Genomic DNA, 22753 nt, shown 5'->3' with positions numbered 1-22753 from the left:
CTCATCTTCAAAGTACCTTCCCAGAAAGATCTAGAACAATGTTTGACCAAATATTTGGGTACCTTGGCCCAGCCAAGTCGACGTATGAAATGAATCCTCATGGCAGAGAGGGACTGCCATGGGGGTGAAGAACCCACACCTTGGGGATTTCTGCTTCTGAGGCAGCCACTCGAGGCCTATGGGAGTTTCGTTTTCATAGCTCTGGGCGGGAGTTGCACATCTGTCTCCCCTCCGACCGGTGTGCTTCTCCGAGCTTGTTTCCGTCCTTACTGGGTGGGGGAAGTGGCTGATGAGGCCGTGCGGGTTTCCACGGATGCTGCGGAACTGGGCCCACGGACGCTCCCACCCACTGAGCACGCTGAGCCCAGCTCAGCCCTTGTCTCGCTGTGTGTCCCCGAGCAAGTCCGTCACCTCTCTGAGTCTCTCTCCTTGCCGCTCTCACGGAGTCTGACTTCTCAGGTCCCTGGGAACAGGAAGAAGGAGAAAGGGGCTTCAAGGAAGAACTCTGCCCCTAAAAAGTTGTATTTGCTTAGCAAACACTTCTATAGCAGTGGTGACCTGCCCGGGCCTGTGCTAAGCGCTTGGCAGGTACTATTTTATTCCTGCATTCGCCCAATAAGAGAGACGCCACTGCTGTCCCCATTTTACAAAGGGGGGAGTCGAGGCTCAAAGAGGCAGGCGGTGTGCTCAAGGGCGCAGGTCTAGCGCGCGTCCAGCTCCAGCAGCTGCGTGTTTCTCCAGGAGGACACCTCCCCGGGAGCCGCTGAGAGGCAGGTTGAGCTGAGGGGCGGGCAGAGCTCTGGATTGAGGAAGTCAGCTAAGAATGCTGGTCAGTTTCGGTTTCCTGGCTCTTTCCAGCTTCCAAGCTCTCAGCCCAGAGATCCTCTCCCTCCTCTGCCTCCTGCTCTGCCGTGAGCTGTCGCCCCGGCAGGCAGCCAGCAGCAGCAATGAGCAACTGGCTATCCGCAGCAATGGGCAACTGGCTATCCTGGCTATCTGGCGCCTGCCCAGAAACGGTGTACTCGGTACCTGTTCCGAAACTGGATGAGTATATCCAGACCTCACTGAGGCCGACTGAAGACTGTCAGAGACAGATCGATGAGGCCGTGGACACCATCTGTGCCGCCCTGCAGGAAGCCACGGAGCCTCCCATGGTGACAGATGTCGCCAAAGTGAGTGGAGGGCCAGGGGTCGGGGCTCCTGGTTATCGGAAGTCAGAGTGACTTGGTGCTGAGCACCCACTGTGTGCCAGGCCCTGGGGGCACCATCCATCATCCTGCCCGCCCCACCCTCGGAGAGAGGATGGGATATAGTCTAGAGTTTAGGAGCACAGACTCTGAAGTCCGCTCTGCCCCTTATTACTGTGTGACCCGGGGTAGGTTGCTTAACATCTCTGTGCTTCAGTCTCCGAATCTATAAAATGGGAGAGGACTAATACCCATCTGAAAGTGTTGTGAGGCTTGAGCATATAACGTTCTTAGTACGAGGCCTGGTACATGGTTCGTGTTCAGTAAATTAGCTGTGATTACTCCCTGCTATTGTTCTATCCTTCTTATTTACAGAGCAGTAAACTGAGGCTAAAGGACTTCGGTGAAACTACCCAAAAGTTGCTCGGTGGTGGCATTTCCAGCAAGTGGGGGCTGGGAGCTCTCATCAGTTAGAAATGGTGCTATGGGCACAAACCCCAGGGCTGAGGCTAAAGATCCTGGGCCTTCGGGGAGGAAAGGGTGCTGGGAAGGTGCCAGGACTCTAGGGTAGGTAGGGGGGTGGAGAGTCCCACTCCCACCGCCATGCTCTCTGGCGCTGGAGACTCGCTTCTCCGCAGCCGCGTGCTACCTCGCCTCTGCCGTCACACACACCCACTAGCCCCAGCAGGAAAGACACTCGGATACTGGTGTCTCCTGCCTTGGCCCAGAGGAGGAAACTGAGGCTCAGGGAAGTTATTCAATAGCTGGGAGTTATTTAATAGCACCATCCTGCCTCTCAATATTAATTAACTTATTCTAATTAAAATAAACGCACAAAAAGATAAACGCACAGAGCTAAGTATGCAGCCTGTTTGGATCGCCACGAACAGCAGAGATGTGGAACCTACACCCGGCTCGAGAAGCAAAACGTTCCCAGCCCCACCCTGGCCGGCTTGGCTGAGCAGATAGAGCGCCAGCCTGCGGATTGAAGGGTCCCGGGTTCGATTCTGGCCAGGGGCACATGCCTGGGTTGTGGTCTTGGTCCCCAGTGTGGGGCGTGCAGGAGGCAGCCAATCAATGATTCTCTCTCATCATTGATGTTTCTCTCTCTCCTTCTCCCTTCCTCTCTGAAATCAATAGAGAAATATATTTTAAAAATAAATAAATAAACATTCCCAGCCCCCGAGGGCCCCTGCACTCCCTGTCCTGTCATCGCCCTCACCCAGGGCAGCGCCCTCCTGCCTCCTGACGGCAGAAATCATCATTTTGCCAGTTTTTAACTTTGTCTACATGTAAGGTGGCCACGCATCCCAGTTGGCCTGGGGCCGAGGGGTTTTCTGGGACGTGGGTCTTTCGACGCTAACACTGGGTACACCGGACCCGTTGGTCACCCTGGATAAATGAGTCCACGCCCTGTGTGACTTTCGTGTATGGTCTCTTTGACCCGCCCTGTTCAGGAAATGTCTGTCATGTGGGCAGGTGATGTTTGTCATTTCACTGCTGTACAGTATTCCACTGCATGGATACACTGCATGTATCCACATGTGTTTCCTCCAGGTTGGGGCTAGTATGAAAAATATTGCTATGGGCACCCTGGTCTTTGGGGGGACCCATGGATGCCTGCGTCTCAACTTTAAGACTATGGTGACATTTGGGGCCTTTTCTCAAGTTAAGTAAGACTACTGCCTCCTGGGGAGTGCCGTGACCCCCAGAGGGTCCAGACTCTCACACCTGCTTCTCTGTTGCTGGCAGGGTGGCTCCTATGGCCGGAAAACGGTCTTAAAGGGCAACTCCGATGGTACCCTTGTCATCTTCATCAGTGACCTTGAAAAATTCCAGGATCAGAAGGAAAACCAACATGAAATCCTCAACAAAATCTGGGAGCGGCTGAGAGCTTGTCAGCTCGAAAGGAAGCTGACAACCAAGATGGAGATGCAGAGGCCCTATGGTGGCCTCACCATCCGGCTGTCCACACGATGGCAGAGCGTCACTTTTGACGTGCTGCCCGCCTTCAATGCTCTGGGTGAGCCCTCCGGGGTATGTGGGGGTGGGGGTGGGTCGTGAGGGGTGTGTTGAGAGAGCAAAGTCAAAGAGAGGGATGGTGGATAGGTACCTTTGGTGCTTTCCGAAGTGGAGGCCTTCAAGAGCGGAAGTCCCTCCTACCCTGGCTTTCTCTCTTCTCTAGGACTTCCCATCTCCTCATTGGCTTTTTGTGGTTGTTGTTAATCCTCACCCGAGGATATTTTTCCATTGATTTTTAGGGAGGGTGGTAGGGAAGGGGGAGAGACAGAGAGAAACTTCGATGTGAGAGAAACACATCGATTAGTTGCCTCCTGCACGAGCCCTGATCAGGGCCTGGGCTGGGGAGGAGCCTGCAACCAAGGTACATGCCCTTGACCAGAATCAAACCCTTTGGTCACAAACCGACGCTCTATCCACTGAGCAAAACCAGTTGGGGCTCCTCATTGACTTTTTTTTTTTAATTTATTTATTGACTAAAGTTTTACATATGTCTCCTTTTTCCCCACTTGACGACCACCCCCCCCCCCACAAGCCATTCCCACCCCGGGCAAGCCCCCCACCGCCCCAGTGTCTGTGTCCGTTGGTTATGCTAATATGCATGCATACAAGTCCTTTGGTTGCTCTGTAATCCCCCTTCCCTGCCATTTGTCTCTGGATCTATTCTTGTTCATCAAAGTATGTTGATCATTATATCCCACATATGAGTGAGATCAAGTGAGATTTATCTTTCTCCGACTGGCTTATTTCACTTAGCACAATGCTCTCCAGTTCCATCCATGCTGTTGCAAGTGGTAAAAGTTCCTCCTTTTTTATAGCAGCGTAGTACTCCATTGTGTAGATGTACCACAGTTGTTTAATCCACTCATCTGCCTCCTTCACACAGGAGGCTCCTGAGCCTGTGTTCCTATTAGCTATGCAACAGAATTCTGATTGGCACGCCAGTCTGAGAGCCACTGCCCTGCATCGCCTACCTCACAGGCTCAGTGCTGTGGGGAGTGCACCTGCCACCTGGCAGCCATCCCAGCCTCGGGGGCTCTGCCTGCACCTGCCTCCTCAAGGTGCCTGTACCCTTGACCCTGAACTGGAGCCCTCACTGGATGGGCTCACTAGCGGGATATACTGTCTGTGATATATAAACTTCATTTTCTTCCAGGTGTAGGCCAATACCATTTTTCAAAAAAAACGTCTTTTCCCCACTCATTTGGAACTCCTTCTTTTTTCATTTACAATCGTTTCTCCTTTCCTCTGTTTGCTCTCACTGGTCTTGTCTTCAGCCAGCGCCATAGCATTTGCATGATGGTCCTTTTAGACTTCATTTGTCACCGAGCAGGGCCAGCCACCCCTCACCGTTTAAGCAAACAGACCTGGCCTCTGACAGAGGAGGCAGTTTGCTACCAAACCACACCCAACCTTCAAAGTCCTTTTTCTCTTTCCTGCCAGCCTTGAGCGGCAAGCCCAGCCCCTCGACCTATCGAGACCTCAAAAGAGCCTTGGACCAGACAAAAGCCAGCCCCGGTGAATTCTCCGTCTGCTTCACAAAACTCCAGGAGGATTTTTTTAACAACCATCCCAGGAAGCTGAAGGATTTGATCCTCTTGGTAAAGGCCTGGCATCGACAGGTCAGTTTCATCTCGCATTTCCTCTGGCTGCCATCCACTTCCTTTGGGTCACGATAACTTGCAATCCAGTAAAGGACAACAGTCTTAGGTATTCAGCTCGATGCGTTTTATATTGTTTTAAGCAAAACTCGGAGTGACCTCAAGCCCACTCCCAATGAACACTCCCCCAAACAGCCCGCTAGCCTAATAGCTGTCACCACAAATTCGTTTTGCTTGCTTTTCAACTTGATATGAATGGAGTCTGACTGTATGTACGTTGTGTCTGCTGTCTTCTGTTCAACGTTCTGTCTGAGAGATTTGTCCATGTTGGTGCACGTGGTTGTCATTTCTTCATTGTTTTGTGATATTCCATTGTGTTACTACCCACACATTGACCCACTCCTCTACTGACGGACATTTGGGTCGTTTCCATGTTGGGGCTAGTATGAATTATGTGACTATGGGTATTCCCTGCATGTGTTTTTGTAAATTTCAGGCTCCTCTTTAAAATATACATTTTCTTTTATTGATTTCAGAGAGGAGGGGAGAAGGAGAGCTAGAAACATCAATAATAAGAGATAATCATTGATCAGCTGCATCCTGCATGCCCCCTACTAGGGATTGAGCCCACAGCCCGGACTTGTGCCCTGACCAGGAATTGAACCTCTTGGTTCATAGGTCAATGCTCAACCACTGAGCCACATCGGCTTGGCAAGCACTCCTTTTTCTTGAGTAAATATGCAGGCATGGAACTGTTGGGTTATAAAGTATATGTATATGAAAACATGTGTGTGTGCATATACATATACACATGACATATATGTATGCATGTGTGTGTCCACAATGAGGAATAGGTACATATTTAACTTTAGGAAATACTGACAAATACAGATAGGCCTTGACTTACAATGGTTTGACTTAAGATTTATTTTTTAAATATGTTTCTATTGATTTTAGAGAGAAAGGAAGGGAGAGGGAGAGAGAGAGAAACACCAATTGGATGCTTCCCGCACACACCCCGCCCAGTGACCGAGCCTGAAACCAGGGTCTGTGCCCTGACCGGAAATTGAACCATGACCTCCTGATTCACGGGGTCGACGTTCAACCACTGAGCCACACCAGCCGAGCTGGTTTCTTGATTTCAGAGCCCTGCCATGGGAAGAACTGGGTCTCTAAGTTAGCTGCTGCCCCATTCTTCTCCTGCAGTGCCAGAAACTGTTGGGGGATCAATCCCTGCCACCCTCGTATGCTCTAGAGCTGCTCACCGTCTATGCCTGGGAAGAGGGGTGTAGAGAGGAAGACTTTGACATAGTTCAAGGCCTCAGAACTGTCCTAGAGCTCATCGAGCAGCAGGAGCAGCTGTGTGTCTATTGGACAGTCAACTACAACTTTGAGGATGAGACCGTCCGGAACGTCATGCTGAACCAGATCCGATCATCAAGGTACCAACTTCCGTGGCCCTTTCTCTTTCCCTCTCCATCTGCATGCCAGGCTGTGCCCCCTTTAGAATGAGCGCTCACCCTTGTCCTTTCCAGCCACGGGTGTGCCACACAGATGCCAGCAGCACTGGGCAGGGAGTGAGAAGAGGTCTGAGGGAGGAACCCTGACCCATGCTTTCATTCACACTACAAACCATCATCACATTTTGTGCCCCAGACAAACCCTTTACAGAAGGAAGAGGCTAAGAGAGAAGAAAGGTCCGCAGGAAAAGGCCATCTTATGACATTACTAGAGGCCTGGTGCACAAATTCGTGCACAGGTGGGGTCCCTGGGCCTGGCCAGCGGTCAGGGCCAATTGGGGCTGATCAGAGCCAATCAGGACCAGCCAGCTGGAGGAAGAGACTGCGGGAGGTTGCTGTTCACGGGAGGTTGGCTGTGGTAGTGCACTAACCACCAGGCGGCGGCTCCTGCATTGAGTGTCTGCCCCCTAGTGGTCAGTGCGTTGTCATACTGACTAGTCGACTGGTTGTAATGGTGGCTTAGGTTTTTAAATATATAGATTAATAGAACGCCTCTCTCTGTCAACCAGAGAGCACAGGACCAGAGAGGCTGGACGCAAAGCACCTCAGCAATTGAGAGAAACCACAGGAGTTACCAGAAGCCCAGTCTAGGCCTCTCTCCCTAAAACTGATTTCTCTTCCCACAAGCAGCCCAACTGATTTCTTTTATATATATAATCTAATGGAATTCATAGGCCAGTCATCTTGGATCCAACTGACCCCACCAATATGATGAGCAACGATGAGATGTGCTGGCGACTGCTAAAAGCAGAAGCTCGAAGCTGGTTATTGTCTCTCAGCCTGAGCGGGTCACCTGGACCATCTTGGAATGTTCTGGTGAGAGGGCGCTCCAAATATAGCTCCTGTCATGCTTCAGGGAGGGCCCTCCTCCTCCCGACACCCGGCTGCAGTCTTCCTCGAGATCCCCGTGTGTCGGTGTCCTTGGGCTGCTGTCACAAAGCCCGAGCCCTGGGCGGCTTACAGCAGCAGAGATGTTTGCTGTCACAGTCCTGAGGACTCGAAGTCCAAGCTCACGGTGTTGGCAGGGCTGTGCTCCCTCTGAAGCCTCTAGAGGAGGATTCTTCCATGCCTCTCCCGGACTCGGTGGTTGCCAGCAATCCTTGGCTTGTGGCAGCATCACTCCCATCTCTGCTCCATGGTCTCATGGCCCTCCCCTCTGTGTCTTCACAAGGTCTTCCCCCCCCCCCCATGCTGTTGGTCTTGGCGCCTCTCTCCTCTTCTTATTAGGACCCAGGGCATATTGGATTAGGGCCCACTCGAATGACCTCATCTAACTCAATTGCCTCTTGCAAAGACCCTATATCCAGATAAGTTCACATTCATCAATTAGGACTTCAACGTATCTTTTGAGGGGACATAATTCAATCCACAACATGCCATTGGGGGCCTCCCCTTCCGAGCAAATGATGGTAAAGCACAGATTGAACAAAAAGCAAAGGGGGGGGCACCTGCAGGTGAAAGATTTGGGTTCATTTCTGCAGGTGGGAGGGTAGTGGCAGATGAAATGGAGCAGAGCCCAAGGGTAGTGGGTGACTCTCTCCCCTGTGGGTCCCGGGACAGGCTCTGAGCACCGTTCGAGCAAGTGTGCAGGGCCAGAGTAAGAAGTGGGGCTGGAGACAGGAGGGGCCGGTTTTGAACCTGAGACATTCACTTTGCCCCTTCCATCCCCCAAAGGAGAAGCAAATCTATCGACACAGATTCCCCCTGCGCTCCCAGAGCTTATCAGAGAAAGGCAATCCACGCGAACCTTCTCAGGTTGGACTGCTGACGCCCGTAAAGCGCTCCTTGGGGTCGTAGGGCGGGGCGAGGGGCACAAACCCATCAGTGAGGCCAGAGAAGTGACTGAAATCCCGCATTTCACAGAACGGGACTCCTTTATGCCCAACTGAGGGGAGGCAGAGGCTGTCTTCTATCTGCACAGAAACTTGAGGGCCAGTTGAGCAAAGGTCTGGGAAGTAAACGTAGATATAAATGAACTGAGCCCCAGAGGTGAAGCTCCCTGTGAACAGGAAACCCTAGTTGGATGCAGAAGGATTGGGACCCTCTGAGCGGTCACCCCTCCCCCTACTTTCACCAAACTCCTGGTCTTTGCTCCCAGCCTCCTAAGACAGCTGTTTAAAACATGTTTCTCCCAACATTTTATTCTGAAAACTTTCAAATGGATAGAAACGTTGCAAAAATGGTCAGCGCACTTCACCCAAATGCCCTCCACATAGATGCCCTTCACCTAGATGCCCAATGTTCAACGCTGTCCACATTTGGTGGGACAGTGTGTGTGTGTGTGTGTGTGTGTGTGTGTGTGTGTGTGTGTGTGTGATTAGTTAAGATGAGGCCACCTAGACTCGCATGGGACCTGACTCCAATAACCAGTGTCCTTATAAGAAGATACACAGAGCCCTGGCCAGTTTGGCTCAGTGGATAGAGTGTCGGCCTGCCAACTGACGAGACCCAGGTTTGAATCCAGTCAAGGGCACGTACCTTGGTTGCAAGCTCAATCCCTGGCCCTGGTGGGGCACGTGGGGGAGGCAACCGATCGATGTGTCTCTCTCACATCGATGTTTCTCTCTCTCTGCCCCCCCCCCCCACGACTCTCTCTAAAAATCAATGGGAAAATATCCAGGGGTGAGGATTAACAACTACAACAAAAGAAGACACACAGGGACACAGACACAGAGGGGAGCAGGTCACGTGCATGCAGAGGCCGAGGTGAGAGTGATGCGCGTACCAGGCAAGGGGCACAGGGTGACTGGTGCCACCAGAAGCTAGAAGAGGCCAGGAAGGGCCTCCCCTGGGGGCTTCAGCGAGAGCATGACCTGTCCATGCTTTCATCTTGGATCTCTAGTCTCCAGATTGTGAAAGAATGAACTTCTGTCGCTTTACGCCACCCGGTTGTAATTTGTCACGGCAGCCCTGGAAACCAATCCTGGGTCCCCGCGTGTTTAACAGAAGCCGATAGAACCTGGGAAAAGAAATGAGTATGATCATCAGAAATCTGTCATAGCCACAGGGAATAGGAAAGGAAGGGAGGGACAGAGGAGGGGGGGAAGCTGAAGAGTGCCGGCCATGACTGACGATGCCACAGCTGGAAACAGTGTGGAGACAGGGGCATGAAGGACCCCTGGGGAGAAGGATTCAGTTCTCAACTAGGGGAGAGTATTGTCTCTGGGTACCCCCCTAAACTCAAATATGTCCCTGGGATATCCTATATAATAAAAGCCCAATATGCAAATCAATGGAATGGCGGAACGACCGGTTGGTGGGGGGCAGGGTCGCTGAGCGGGCAGTACCAAGCCAGCCAAGGTGGGTGCCAGCGGGCAGAGGGAGGGGCTGGCAATCGGGGGGGGGGGCAGTGACTGGCAGCAGCAGGGTGCTGGGGGCAGGGCCGGCCGCTCACCCTGCCTGTCGCCTCCCACAGAGGGAGGCCAGACTGTGGCTTAGGCCTGCTCCCTGCACTGTCAGTTGGACATTCCCCTAGGGCTCCTGGACTGCAAGAGGGCACAGGCGGGCTGAGGGACCCCCCTCCCACCCTCGAGGGCACGAATTTTCGTGCACCGGGCCTCTAGCATCACTATAAGAAGTAAGGACAGCAAAGATCCCTGGGTTGGAGAGCAGGAGGGAGAGACGGGAAGAAAACCTGGGACCCACTGGCGGGGGGCCGCTCACAGCAGGGTTCTTCTGCCCTCCCCCGCCCCCCTCCCCCAGCCAGCACCGCTCCATGAGACCCCAGGCCACCTTCTGGATAAATTCATCAAGGACTTTCTCCAGCCCACGAAAACTGTCAACATTCAGATCAAGAGAGCTGTTGACATCATCTCGAAGTTCCTTAAAGAAATCTGCTTTCGGCACTCAGCTACGAAGGTCCAGAAGCCCATCAAGGTGAGCACTGGCCTTTCTCTCCACGGGGGTTACTCGCGAGATACTAAGCGGTGGCTGGCGCCGTCTCCCAGCAGAGGCAAAGGATGAGGAAGGGCATTGGGGAGGGCAGCAACCAGAACACTGCTGCTCCGAGTGGGGTGGGGTGGTGCCCAGGGACTGCTTCTGTCATTAACAACATACTTTTGATTCTGCAAGCATCCTGGGGCTGCCGGCACCCGTGGCGGTCCTGGGCTTGTAGCTGCATCACTCAGGTCTCTGCCCCCATCTTCCAGTCACCATCTCCTCGCTCTCTCTTCTCTCTTTTTAAAAAAATATATTTTATTGATTTTTTACAGAGGAAGGAAGAGGGATAGAGAGTTAGAAACATTGATGAGAGAGAAACATTGATCAGCTGCCTCCTGCACACCTCCTACTGGGGATGTGCCCGCAACCAAGGTACATGCCCTTGATCAGAATCAAACCTGGGACCCTTGAGTCCACAGGCTAATGCTCTATCCACTGAGCCAAACTGGTCAGGGCCCTTTCTCTTCTCTTAAGGACACTTGTCATTGGCTTTAGAGCCTGCAGATCCTTAATTTAGTTAAATCTACAGAGACCCTTTTTCCAAGTAAGATCACATTCACGCATTCCCACAGACTTACCTTTGCAGGGCCACCATTCAAACCACGGAAGATTGTAAGCGTGGTGTATAATGAACCAAAGGGGGGCCTCTTTCTTGCTTCAGGGACTGGAGCCTGATTCCTCCCATCAGCTGAGCTAGCGATTCAGTGGATTGGATCACGCTTGTCCATGACCTGAAGGCCGTGGGTTGACCCTCTTCCCTCTGTCTGCCTGAATGAATTGGGCTGGAACAGGGATTAACTGCAGATCTGTACACAGGGCACACTCCCCTCTCGCCCCTAGCCGCATAGCCAGGCACTCACTACCTGTGGGTAAAAGAATCCTTTTCTCTACAAAAATGGAATGAGCCCGACCGGCGTGGCTCAGTGGTTGAGCTGACCTATACGCCAGGAGGTCATGGTTCGGTTCCTGGTCAGGGCACATGCCCGGGGTTGCAGGTTCAATCCCCAGTGAGGGGCATGCAGGACGCAGCCGATCAATGGTTCTCTCTCATAACTGATGTTTCTCTCTCTCTCTCCCTCCCACTTAATCTCTTTTAAAACACACACACACACATACACACACAAACACACATACCACACACACATACACACCACACCACACACACATACACACCACACACACACACACACCACACACACCGCACACACCACACACACATACACACACACACCACACACACACACACCACACACATACACACCACACACACCACACATACATACACACCACACACACATACACCACACACACCACACACACCACACACATACACACCACACACACCACACACACATACACACCACACACACCACACACACATACACACCACACACACATACACACCAGAACACAGACTGAGCTTTCCGGGGCAGCAGGGAGTGAGCATGAAGGTTGGTGCCCAGCACAAAGCCCAGCCCGTGGCGGCATTGGGAGGGTCCTCGTGAGGCAGCTGGCTTCTCGGGTCCGAATTTCAAATGACAGCCTGGCAAACAGAAACGTGACAACAATGAGACTTTTATTTTTATTTTTATTTTTTTAAAATATATTTTATTGATTTTTTACAGAGAGGAAGGGAGAGAGATAGAGAGTTAGAAACATCGATGAGAGAGAATCATCGATCAGCTGCCTCCTGCACATCTCCCACTGGGGATATGCCCGCAACCCAGGTACATGCCCTTGACCGAAATCGAACCCGGGACCTCTCAGTCCGCAGGCCGACGCTCTATCCACTGAGCCAAACCGGTTTCGGCATCAACAATGAGACTTTTAATAACTCTCCTGAAGGGGCAGCCATGGCCCAGGAACACACGTGGGGCAGGGAACACAGCCTATCTACTCGGTCCCTCCTGCGGTTCCTCACTGGCTGAGCACTATTAGGGCACCTGTTTCCTAAGACGCCGCCTGTGTCTTGCTGTCTCCCACTGGGCCCTTTAAAATACTGGCCTGAGACCTTCCCGGCCGTCTCCACCTCCCTTGGTGTAGGGGACTCTTCCTGGAAAATGTGCTCTCAGCCATGAGCACAGCTCTCATACCCTCCCCGCCCCCTCCTGTTTGCCCTGGGGAAATTCTGCCCCCGCCTGGCCACATGCTGCTTCTTTTCTGTGAAGATGAATCAGAGGCTTGTTTCTCACATCCCCCCCCCACACACACACACACACACACACTGGCCCTCAGAGAAGCCCATCGGGCAAGGAGCTGTGCCCCAGACCCAGCTCCTCAACATAGAATGCCCTGGCAGCTCCCCTCAAAGCTGTCAAACCAGGGCCAGTGAGCTAAGACTAGTGTTTACATTTTCACAGACTTGCTGAGAAAGGAAAGGGGGGTGGGGTGGGGGAGAGGCAGGAAGGGGGAAGTGGAGAAACCCTTTACCAAAAGTTTGCCCAAGCCTGGTATCTAAATTATGAATATTCACCCAACGATGCGGGGATGGCAGGAGAAAACGATGGATGGGGGACAGATGAGAAGTGCCAGCATAATGACCGCACCCCGTTGGATTCCTTCCAGGCCACGAGAATGGAAAGGGAAGTGGGCTTCAGGTTAGGAGACAAGCTCAGGAGGTTGACTTGAGACCTGGGGGTCATTTATCACCAACCCGGGAGTGGGGAGTGTACATACGCACCTCCAAGGGTGTGAGAATCGCCGCCTTCAGAACCCCATTGTTCTATTCGTGTGAAAAAGCAAACAGTCTGCTGGGGACTCAGCCCTCACTGGGCCCCAACTTGGAATCTCCTTACTCAGTCCCACCCGTGGGGGCCCATGGGGGTGAGGGGCTCTCGCTGCCTCCCATCCTGCCTGTCCGCCTCACTAGGCAGGGTCGTCCGGCAAAGGCACCGCCCTCAGGACCGGCTCTGACGCCGACCTCGTCGTGTTCGTGGACTCGCTGACAAGCTTCCCCTCCCAGAAAGCCGAGCGCTACAACGTCATCAAGGAAATCAAACACCAGCTGGAAGCCCACCAGGAGCAAGTGACCGACCAGGACGTGGAAGTGACGTTTGAGATTTCCAAATGGGAGGCTCCCAGGGTGCTGAGCTTCTCTCTGAAATCCAAACATCTCAACAGGAGCGTTGACTTCGATGTGCTGCCGGCATTTAATGCGCTGGGTGAGGCCCCCCACACCTTCGCTCCTGGGGGAGGAAGGGTCTGGAATGATGGTGGGAGGGGGTAGAGAGAAAGCCACGAGGCTCAGGAATGGGTCATGGGGCCAGGGCCCCCACAGGTGGCATTCGTAATGGCAGCAACACCCTGGATAAGTAGCCTCCCCACCCCCCCACCCCCAATCCATGGTTTTCCTTTTCCTGGTTTCAGTTCCCCCGTGATCAACCACGGTTGGAAAATATGAAGTGGAAAATTCCAGAAGTAAGCAACTCATCGGTTTTAAATCGCACGCCATTCTGAGTAGCGTGAGGAAATGGCGCTCCGTGCGGCCTAGGATGTGACTCTCCCTTTGTCCCGCATGGCGCGCTGTGCATGCTCCCCGCCCGGTAGGCCCTGAGTGGCCGTAGATGATCAGACCACCTGCTGTATCACCTGGCTGTGTCCCAGGCACCCTCACTCACCGCACAATGTCCCCAGAGCCCAGGAGTAGTGTTGCTGGTAATTCAGACATGCCAGAGAGAAGCATGAAGTGCTTCCTTCACATGAAGAGTTCTGTATGTACAGGGCCTCTCAGAGCGTGTCCCCTGGAGATAATGGAGAACTGAGTGCACCTTATACCTATACATTTTCTTATTTTTGTGTTTGTGTGTGTGTGTTTAAATTGATTTCAGAGAGGAAGGGAGAGGGAGAGAGAGATTGAAACATCAATGGAAAAATATCCTAGGGAGAGGATTAACAACAACAACAAAAGTCCCTTACAGCCGAGGCCGGTTTGGCTCAGTGGATGGAGCGTCGATCTGAGTACCAAAGAGTCATAGGTTCGATTCCCAGTCAAGGGCACATATCTGGGTTGTGGGTTCGCTCCTTGCCCCCCATTGGGGCACGTGCGGAAGGCAACCAGTTGATGTGGCTCTTTCACACCAATGATATTCTCTCTCTGACTCTCCCCTTCCCTCCCACTCCTCTAAAATCAATGGAAAAGTATCCTGGGGAGAGGATTAACCAAAATAATAATATATACTAATAATAGAGGAATATGCAAATTGTCTGGGACTCCATCACAGTAAAGACCAAACAGCAGGCTGCGTGGGGCGACCAAGCCGGCAGGGGACCAAACGACTGAACAGCAGGCTGCGTGGGGCGACCAGGCCAGCAGGGGGCTTAGTGAGGGACAACCAAACGACTGAACAGCAGGCTATGACCAGGCCGGCAGGGGGGTTAGTGAGGGACGACCAAATGACTGAACAGCAGGCTGTGTGGGGCGACCAGGCCAGCAGTGGGGGCAGTTGGGGACGACCAGGCTGGTGGAGGGACAATTGGGAGTGACCAGGCCGGCAGGGGGGGCAGTTACGGGTGACCTGGCCAGCAGGGAGGCAGTTGGGGATGACCAGGCCAGTGGGGGGGCAGTTAGGGACCATCAGGCAGGCAGGCAGGCAGATGAGCAGTTAGGAGCCAGCAGTCCCAGATCGGGAATCAGGCCTAAACCGGCAGTCAGACATCCCCTGAGGGGTCCCAGATTGGAGAGGGTGCAGGCTAGGCTGAGGGTAACCCCCCCCCCACATGACTTTTGTGCACCGGGCCTCAAGTAATAATAATAATAATAATAATACCACTAATAAAGATACAGACCATATCATTGGTAATATCATTACTCTAGAGATGATCCCAATACCTTACACGTACACTAATAGAATTCAAACTGGTTTCCCAGAACTGAATTATAGTTGTCAGACATGTTTTGAAACGGTTACTTCCTGTGTCTGTAGATTGAGGCATCCTGTCATTCTCTCTCCTCCACATAGAGAAGCTGGGACCCCTCTGGAAAGTCTACACCAAGCTCATCGCTCAGTACGAACAGCACTCGGACACGCCGGGGGGCGAGTTTTCTGCCTGCTTCACAGAGCTGCAGCGAGACTTCGTCGGCTCCCGGCCCACCAAGCTGAAGGATTTACTTCACCTGGTGAAACACTGGTACAAGCAGGTCTGCATGGACGGTGACGCCGGCACCTACCGACTCTCCGCGCCCACACTCTCCAGGCTGGGGCCCAGCCACCTTCACGCTGGGACCTTTGTGGGGGACCCCCTCACTAGCCCCATGGAGGGGGGTTGGTTGTAGAGCACCTCCTGCCAGCAAAGCTGCTACCTGGGGTTCCCTTGGCCCTTGCACTGCCCCCCAGAGCATTCTGCAGGAATGCCAGTGACTCTGCCTGCCGGGGCAGATGCCATTGGGCTCTGCATGCCTCCGAGGTGCCAGCCCAGCCTTCCTGCTGCTCCAGCCCCTACCTAACAGACACGGACGCCGTCTCCTGGAGGCAGGTGGGAGCTACAGGTGGTCCCAGGGTTTGCGTTTTCTATAGTATTGGTTAGCCCGCCTTCACTTTTTAAAAAAATATATTTTTTATTGATATCAGAGAGGAAGGGAGAGGGAGAGAGAGATAGAAACATCAATGATGAGAGAGAATCATTGATCGGCTGCCTCCTGCACGCCCCTTACTGGGGATGGAGCCCGCAACCCAGGCATGTGCCCTTGACTGGAATGGAAGCTGGGACCCTTCAGTCCACAGTCCGGCGCTCTATCCACTGAGCCACACTGGCCAGGGTCCGCCTTTAGTTTTATCACGTCTTGCCGACAGTCATTTCTGAGTATTTTCTCGACAGCAGGCGCCCAGCACGATATCCGTTCTTGCTAAACTGTCTCCTTTCTGTGTCAGGCTCCCCGACACATGAGCTGAAGCCTGAGCTCTGTGGCTCCCAGCCCAGAGCATTAGAGAGATCCCTCCACACCCCGCCAGCTGCAGGGTGCTCCCAGGGCTGAGGCTACAGGCTGACCTGGAGCAGGTCACTCCACTTCCCAAAGCCTCATGGCTTCATCTAAACCCGCAATCACCATGCCTGCTTTTGGGGTGGCTGGGAAGGTTAGGAATGGCATAAGCAAAATGCTCGGCCCATCATTAGCACACAGTGGCCACAATATAGGCCTAGGAAGTCATAGATGGTCAAATCACAACAGAGCAGCCTCCGTGTGCTGCCCAGGAGAGGCTAAGTGAACGCCTGCAGACCTGCCCTGCTCACACCTCCCCTGGCCACTCCCACCCACACAGCCTGCTCACACCTCCCCAGGCCACTCCCACCCACACATCCTGCTCACACCTCCCCAGGCCACTCCCACCCACACAGCCTTCTCACACCTCCCCAGGCCACTCCCAAACACACAGCCTTCTCACACCTCCCCAGGCCAGTCCCACCCACACAGCCTTCTCACACCTCCCCAGGCCACTCCCAAACACACAGCCTTCTCACACCTCCCCAGGCCACTCCCACCCACACAGCCTTCTCACACCTCCCCAGGCCACTCCCAAACACACAGCCTTCTCACACCTCCCCAGGCCACTCCTACCCACACAGCCTTCTCACACCTCCCCAGGCCAGTCCCAAACACACAGCCTGCTCACACCTCCCCAGGCCACTCCCACCCACACAGCCTGCTCACACCTCCCCAGGCCACTCCTACCCACACAGCCTGTTCACACCTCCCCTGGCCACTCCCATCCACACAGCCTGCTCACACCTCCCCAGGCCACTCCCACACACACAGCCTGCTCACACCTCCCCAGGCCACTCCCACCCACACAGCCTGTTCACACCTCCCCTGGCCACTCCCATCCACACAGCCTGCTCACACCTCCCCAGGCCACTCCCACCACACAGCCTGCTCACACCTCCCAGGCCACTCCCACCCACACAGCCTTCTCACACCTCCCTAGGCCACTCCCAAACACACAGCCTGCTCACACCTCCCCAGGCCACTCCCACCCACACAGCCTGCTCACACCTCCCCAGGCCACTCCCACCCACACAGCCTGCTCACACCTCCCCAGGTCATTCCCACCCACACAGCCTGTTCACACCTCCCCTGGCCACTCCCATCCACACAGCCTGCTCACACCTCCCCAGGCCACTCCCACACACACAGTCTGCTCACACCTCCCCAGGCCACTCCCACCCACACAGCCTGTTCACACCTCCCCTGGCCACTCCCATCCACACAGCCTGCTCACACCTCCCCAGGCCACTCCCACCACACAGCCTGCTCACACCTCCCAGGCCACTCCCATCCACACAGCCTGCTCACACCTCCCCAGGCCACTCCCACCCACACAGCCTGCTCACACCTCCCCAGGCCATTCCCACCCACACAGCCTGCTCACACCTCCCCAGGCCATTCCCACTCACACAGCCTGCTCACACCTCCCCAGGCCATTCCCACCCACACAGCCTGTTCACACCTCCCCTGGCCACTCCCATCCACACAGCCTGCTCACACCTCCCCAGGCCACTCCCACACACACAGTCTGCTCACACCTCCCCAGGCCACTCCCACCCACACAGCCTGTTCACACCTCCCCTGGCCACTCCCATCCACACAGCCTGCTCACACCTCCCCAGGCCACTCCCACCACACAGCCTGCTCACACCTCCCAGGCCACTCCCATCCACACAGCCTGCTCACACCTCCCCAGGCCACTCCCACCCACACAGCCTGCTCACACCTCCCCAGGCCATTCCCACCCACACAGCCTGCTCACACCTCCCCAGGCCATTCCCACCCACACAGCCTGCTCACACCTCCCAGGCCACTCCCACCACACAGCCTGCTCACACCTCCCCAGGCCACTCCCACCCACACAGCCTGCTCACACCTCCCCAGGCCACTCCCACCACACAGCCTGCTCACAACTCCCCAGGCCACTCCCACCACACAGCCTGCTCACACCTCCCCTGGCCACTCCCACCACACAGCCTGCTCACACCTCCCCTGGCCACTCCCACCCACACAGCCTGTTCACACCTCTCCTGGCCACTCCCATCCACACAGCCTGCTCACACCTGCCCAGGCCACTCCCACACACACAGTCTGCTCACACCTCCCCAGGCCACTCCCACCCACACAGCCTGTTCACACCTCCCCTGGCCACTCCCATCCACACAGCCTGCTCACACCTCCCCAGGCCACTCCCACCACACAGCCTGCTCACACCTCCCAGGCCACTCCCATCCACACAGCCTGCTCACACCTCCCCAGGCCACTCCCACCCACACAGCCTGCTCACACCTCCCCAGGCCATTCCCACCCACACAGCCTACTCACACCTCCCCAGGCCATTCCCACCCACACAGCCTGCTCACACCTCCCAGGCCACTCCCACCACACAGCCTGCTCACACCTCCCCAGGCCACTCCCACCCACACAGCCTGCTCACACCTCCCCAGGCCACTCCCACCACACAGCCTGCTCACAACTCCCCAGGCCACTCCCACCACACAGCCTGCTCACACCTCCCCTGGCCACTCCCACCACACAGCCTGCTCACACCTCCCCTGGCCACTCCCATCCACACAGCCTGCTCACTCCTTCCCAGGCCACTCCCACCACACAGCCTGCTCACACCTCCCAGGCCACTCCCATCCACACAGCCTGCTCACACCTCCCCAGGCCACTCCCACCCACACAGCCTGCTCACACCTCCCCAGGCCATTCCCACCCACACAGCCTGCTCACACCTCCCAGGCCACTCCCACCACACAGCCTGCTCACACCTCCCCAGGCCACTCCCACCCACACAGCCTGCTCACACCTCCCCAGGCCACTCCCACACACACAGCCTGCTCACACCTCCCCAGGCCATTCCCACCCACACAGCCTGCTCACACCTCCCCAGGCCATTCCCACCCACACAGCCTGTTCACACCTCTCCTGGCCACTCCCATCCACACAGCCTGCTCACACCTGCCCAGGCCACTCCCACACACACAGTCTGCTCACACCTCCCCAGGCCACTCCCACCCACACAGCCTGTTCACACCTCCCCTGGCCACTCCCATCCACACAGCCTGCTCACACCTCCCCAGGCCACTCCCACCACACAGCCTGCTCACACCTCCCAGGCCACTCCCATCCACACAGCCTGCTCACACCTCCCCAGGCCACTCCCACCCACACAGCCTGCTCACACCTCCCCAGGCCATTCCCACCCACACAGCCTGCTCACACCTCCCCAGGCCATTCCCACCCACACAGCCTGCTCACACCTCCCAGGCCACTCCCACCACACAGCCTGCTCACACCTCCCCAGGCCACTCCCACCCACACAGCCTGCTCACACCTCCCCAGGCCACTCCCACCACACAGCCTGCTCACAACTCCCCAGGCCACTCCCACCACACAGCCTGCTCACACCTCCCCTGGCCACTCCCATCCACACAGCCTGCTCACACCTCCCCAGGCCACTCCCACACACACAGCCTGCTCACACCTCCCCAGGCCACTCCCACCCACACAGCCTGTTCACACCTCCCCTGGCCACTCCCATCCACACAGCCTGCTCACACCTTCCCAGGCCACTCCCACCACACAGCCTGCTCACACCTCCCAGGCCACTCCCATCCACACAGCCTGCTCACACCTCCCCAGGCCACTCCCACCCACACAGCCTGCTCACACCTCCCCAGGCCACTCCCACCACACAGCCTGCTCACACCTCCCCAGGCCACTCCCACCCACACAGCCTGCTCACACCTCCCCAGGCCACTCCTACCCACATAGCCTCCCAGGACTCCGCTGCCCCCCGTGGCTCCTTAATGTACAGCACGCCTCCCTGCCTCGGCCAGTATCATCTGACGATCTCCCTCTTCCCTCAGTGTGAAAGGAGACTGAAGAAAAAGGGGTCGCTGCCCCCCAAGTACGCCTTGGAGCTGCTCACCATCTACGCCTGGGAGCAGGGCAGCGGGGCCACAAGTTTTGACACCGCCCAAGGCTTCCGGACGGTCCTGGAGCTGGTCACCCGCTATCAGCAGCTCTGTGTCTTCTGGACGGTCAACTACAACTTCGAGAATGAGACTGTGAGGAACTTCCTCCTGAAGCAGCTCCAGAGACCCAGGTGCCCCTCCCCTCCCCTCCCCTCCCCTCCCTCCCCTTAACCTGATTCCCTCCACCCCTACCTCCGCGAACTGGCTTCTCCTCCTGTGGGGGCCTGATTCATCCTCCTCCAGTGAAACTGCGGGAGGGGGTGCCAACCAACAGAGCCTCCTGCAGAGATACAGCCCCCGGGAGGCGGGAGGAAATGTCACCCAGAAGCAACAGGCGGAGGCCCCAGGCTCCGGGCCCCTGTGTGGCATCCATCTTTCTCGGTCACAAGGAGAAGTGGGATTCGTTACCGACTACGAGGCGGGGCAAGTGTGGTCCTGAGAACTAAGTGTCATTCATAGGCTGATGGATCCTACAGGCTGGTTACGGCCAGGTTTCACCTCCCCTTCCAGCACCGCATCCCACAAAACCTTCATCCTTCAAGGAGAAGAAGGCATCTCCGTTCAGCTGCTCAGAGTCACCAGCCAGGGACAAAAACAGCGGAAGCAAGAGAAAAGGAAATGGGCAAAAAGGAAGGAGCATGGGCAGAGTCTAGGGAAGAAGAGAGAACAAGACACCCTGGGTTGCCTACCATGGGAGTGGCCGCCTTAGTTACATTCCATTGGGTTATGATTATGCGTCATCAGTCAGTTGGCCTGGTTTGGAGAAGATGCCCTCACATCTATAATAATTAGTAGCTTTCAAAACATTTTTTTAAATATATTTTATTGATTTTTGACAGAGAGGAAGGGAGAGGGATAGAGAGTTACAAAAACATTGATGAGAGAGAAACATTGATCAGCTGCCTCCTGCACACCCCCTACTGGGGATGTGCCTGCAACCAAGGTACGTGCCCTTGACTGGAATGGAACCTGGGACCTTTCAGTCCACAGGCTGACGCTCTATCCACTGAGCCAAACCGGCTAGGGCTCAAAACATTTTTCGACAATTATTATTTAATTCCAGAAGATTACTTTGCATGGTATTAGTACAATGAATTCTGGACGTCCAAGTAGTAAGGACACATTGCTTTATTGCTGAGAGGAGGATGGGCCCACAACTCTGAGACCACTGACTCTAAGAAGCAGGCCCCTAACGTCTCCAACCCCTCGTCCAGGCCGGTCATCCTGGACCCAGCCGATCCCACCGGCGACGTGGGCGGAGGGAACCGCTGGTGCTGGCATCGTCTGGCGAATGAAGCCGCCGAATGGCTGTCCTCCTCTCTCTGCTTCAAGGACGGAACTGGAGGTCCCGTCCCGTCGTGGAAAGTGCCGGTAAGAATACCCTCCAGGCAGCGTGGTCTGGGGATGGCTCCGTGACAGGCTTCGATCACAGAGCTTCTCCTGCTGTCGCCACTTGGACTTTATTCAACCACAAGTGACAGCTCACCCACGTCAGGGGCTTGGGCGTTATTTGTTTGTGATTCTTCCCATTATAAGAAATCCCAAGGCAGGCACCCAGGATGCCCCTAACAGCTCCACTGTGCTTCCCCGTGAGCAGTTTCCCCGCTGTGGCACCATCTGCATTCCGTCTGGATCGTTCTTTGTGGTGGGGGCTGTCCTGGGCTGTGTCGGATGCTGAGCGGCATCCCTGGTCCCTACCCCCTCGATGTGACGATGTCTCCGGAAAGGGCCTCCGGACCTCCAGGTGGCAGGTTCGCGGTCCAGGCAGGAAGGACAGGAGGGGAAAGGTACCTGCTCAAGGCCATCTTCTCAGAAGCCTCATCCAGCAAGTTCTCTTCATGTCAGTGCCCAGAACCGTCCTGTGGCATCTGCTACTTAAAAGTGACTCCAAAGGGGGGGTGGGGGGCACGAATGGGATTGGGTCAACAACCAAGCGTCTGCCACACCTGCTCCTACTGCCCCTCTTACCAGGACACCTGCCATCTGTACACTTGGTTCTCCCGCCAGGACCTTGCTCACGGTCCCGTCAAAGCAGGGTTTCTCATCCTCGGCACTAGTGACATCCTGGGCCACATAGCTAGGTAATTCTTCTCCGCAGGGCTGTCGTGTGCATTATGGGATGTTGAGCAGCATCCCGTCTCCACCCACTGATACCACCCAGTTGTGACCATTAAAAATATCTCAAGACATTGCCTCATGTCCCGTGGGGGCCAAATCACCTGCTATGAAAGAACAACCCTCTCCACTCCACTCCAGGGTCAACTGTAGTTGTCAAGATCTGTGCTATCAACAAGCACCCCAAAATTATCCCTGGTAATATTTTACCCTCTCAGATACACTTCCTTCTTTTTTTTTTTCTGACCCTTTTAACCAAGGGGTTTGAATGCTCAGAACCCGTATGATTCTCACATGTCTGCTTCTTTCTTTCTAGACGGTGCAGACACCGGGAAGCTGTGGGGCTGGTGTCGGTCCTGTCATCAACGAGATGTTCTCGTCCAGAAGGCGCGGAATCCTAGACTGAAAA

General features: G+C 55.1%; 1 protein-coding gene across 1 annotated transcript; it reads left to right on the top strand.

The window, feature by feature from the left end:
* Positions 1 to 971: 971 nt before the first annotated feature.
* On the top strand, positions 972 to 22750 carry OAS2 (2'-5'-oligoadenylate synthetase 2; the record flags this gene model as incomplete). The annotated part of the gene is made up of 11 exons (XM_081113718.1): positions 972 to 1172; positions 2940 to 3210; positions 4650 to 4828; positions 6014 to 6249; positions 7002 to 7143; positions 10030 to 10203; positions 13136 to 13427; positions 15225 to 15403; positions 20122 to 20360; positions 21444 to 21600; positions 22661 to 22750. The coding sequence occupies 11 exons, from the start codon at positions 972 to 974 to the stop codon at positions 22748 to 22750; spliced, it is 2160 nt and encodes a 719-aa protein (XP_080969844.1).
* Positions 22751 to 22753: the final 3 nt, after the last annotated feature.

Source organism: Myotis nattereri, assembly GCF_964212035.1.
Source record: "Myotis nattereri genome assembly, chromosome: 19".
In the NCBI taxonomy this organism is placed as follows: Eukaryota; Metazoa; Chordata; class Mammalia; order Chiroptera; family Vespertilionidae; genus Myotis; species Myotis nattereri.
This window is presented reverse-complemented; position numbering and strand designations above follow the sequence as displayed.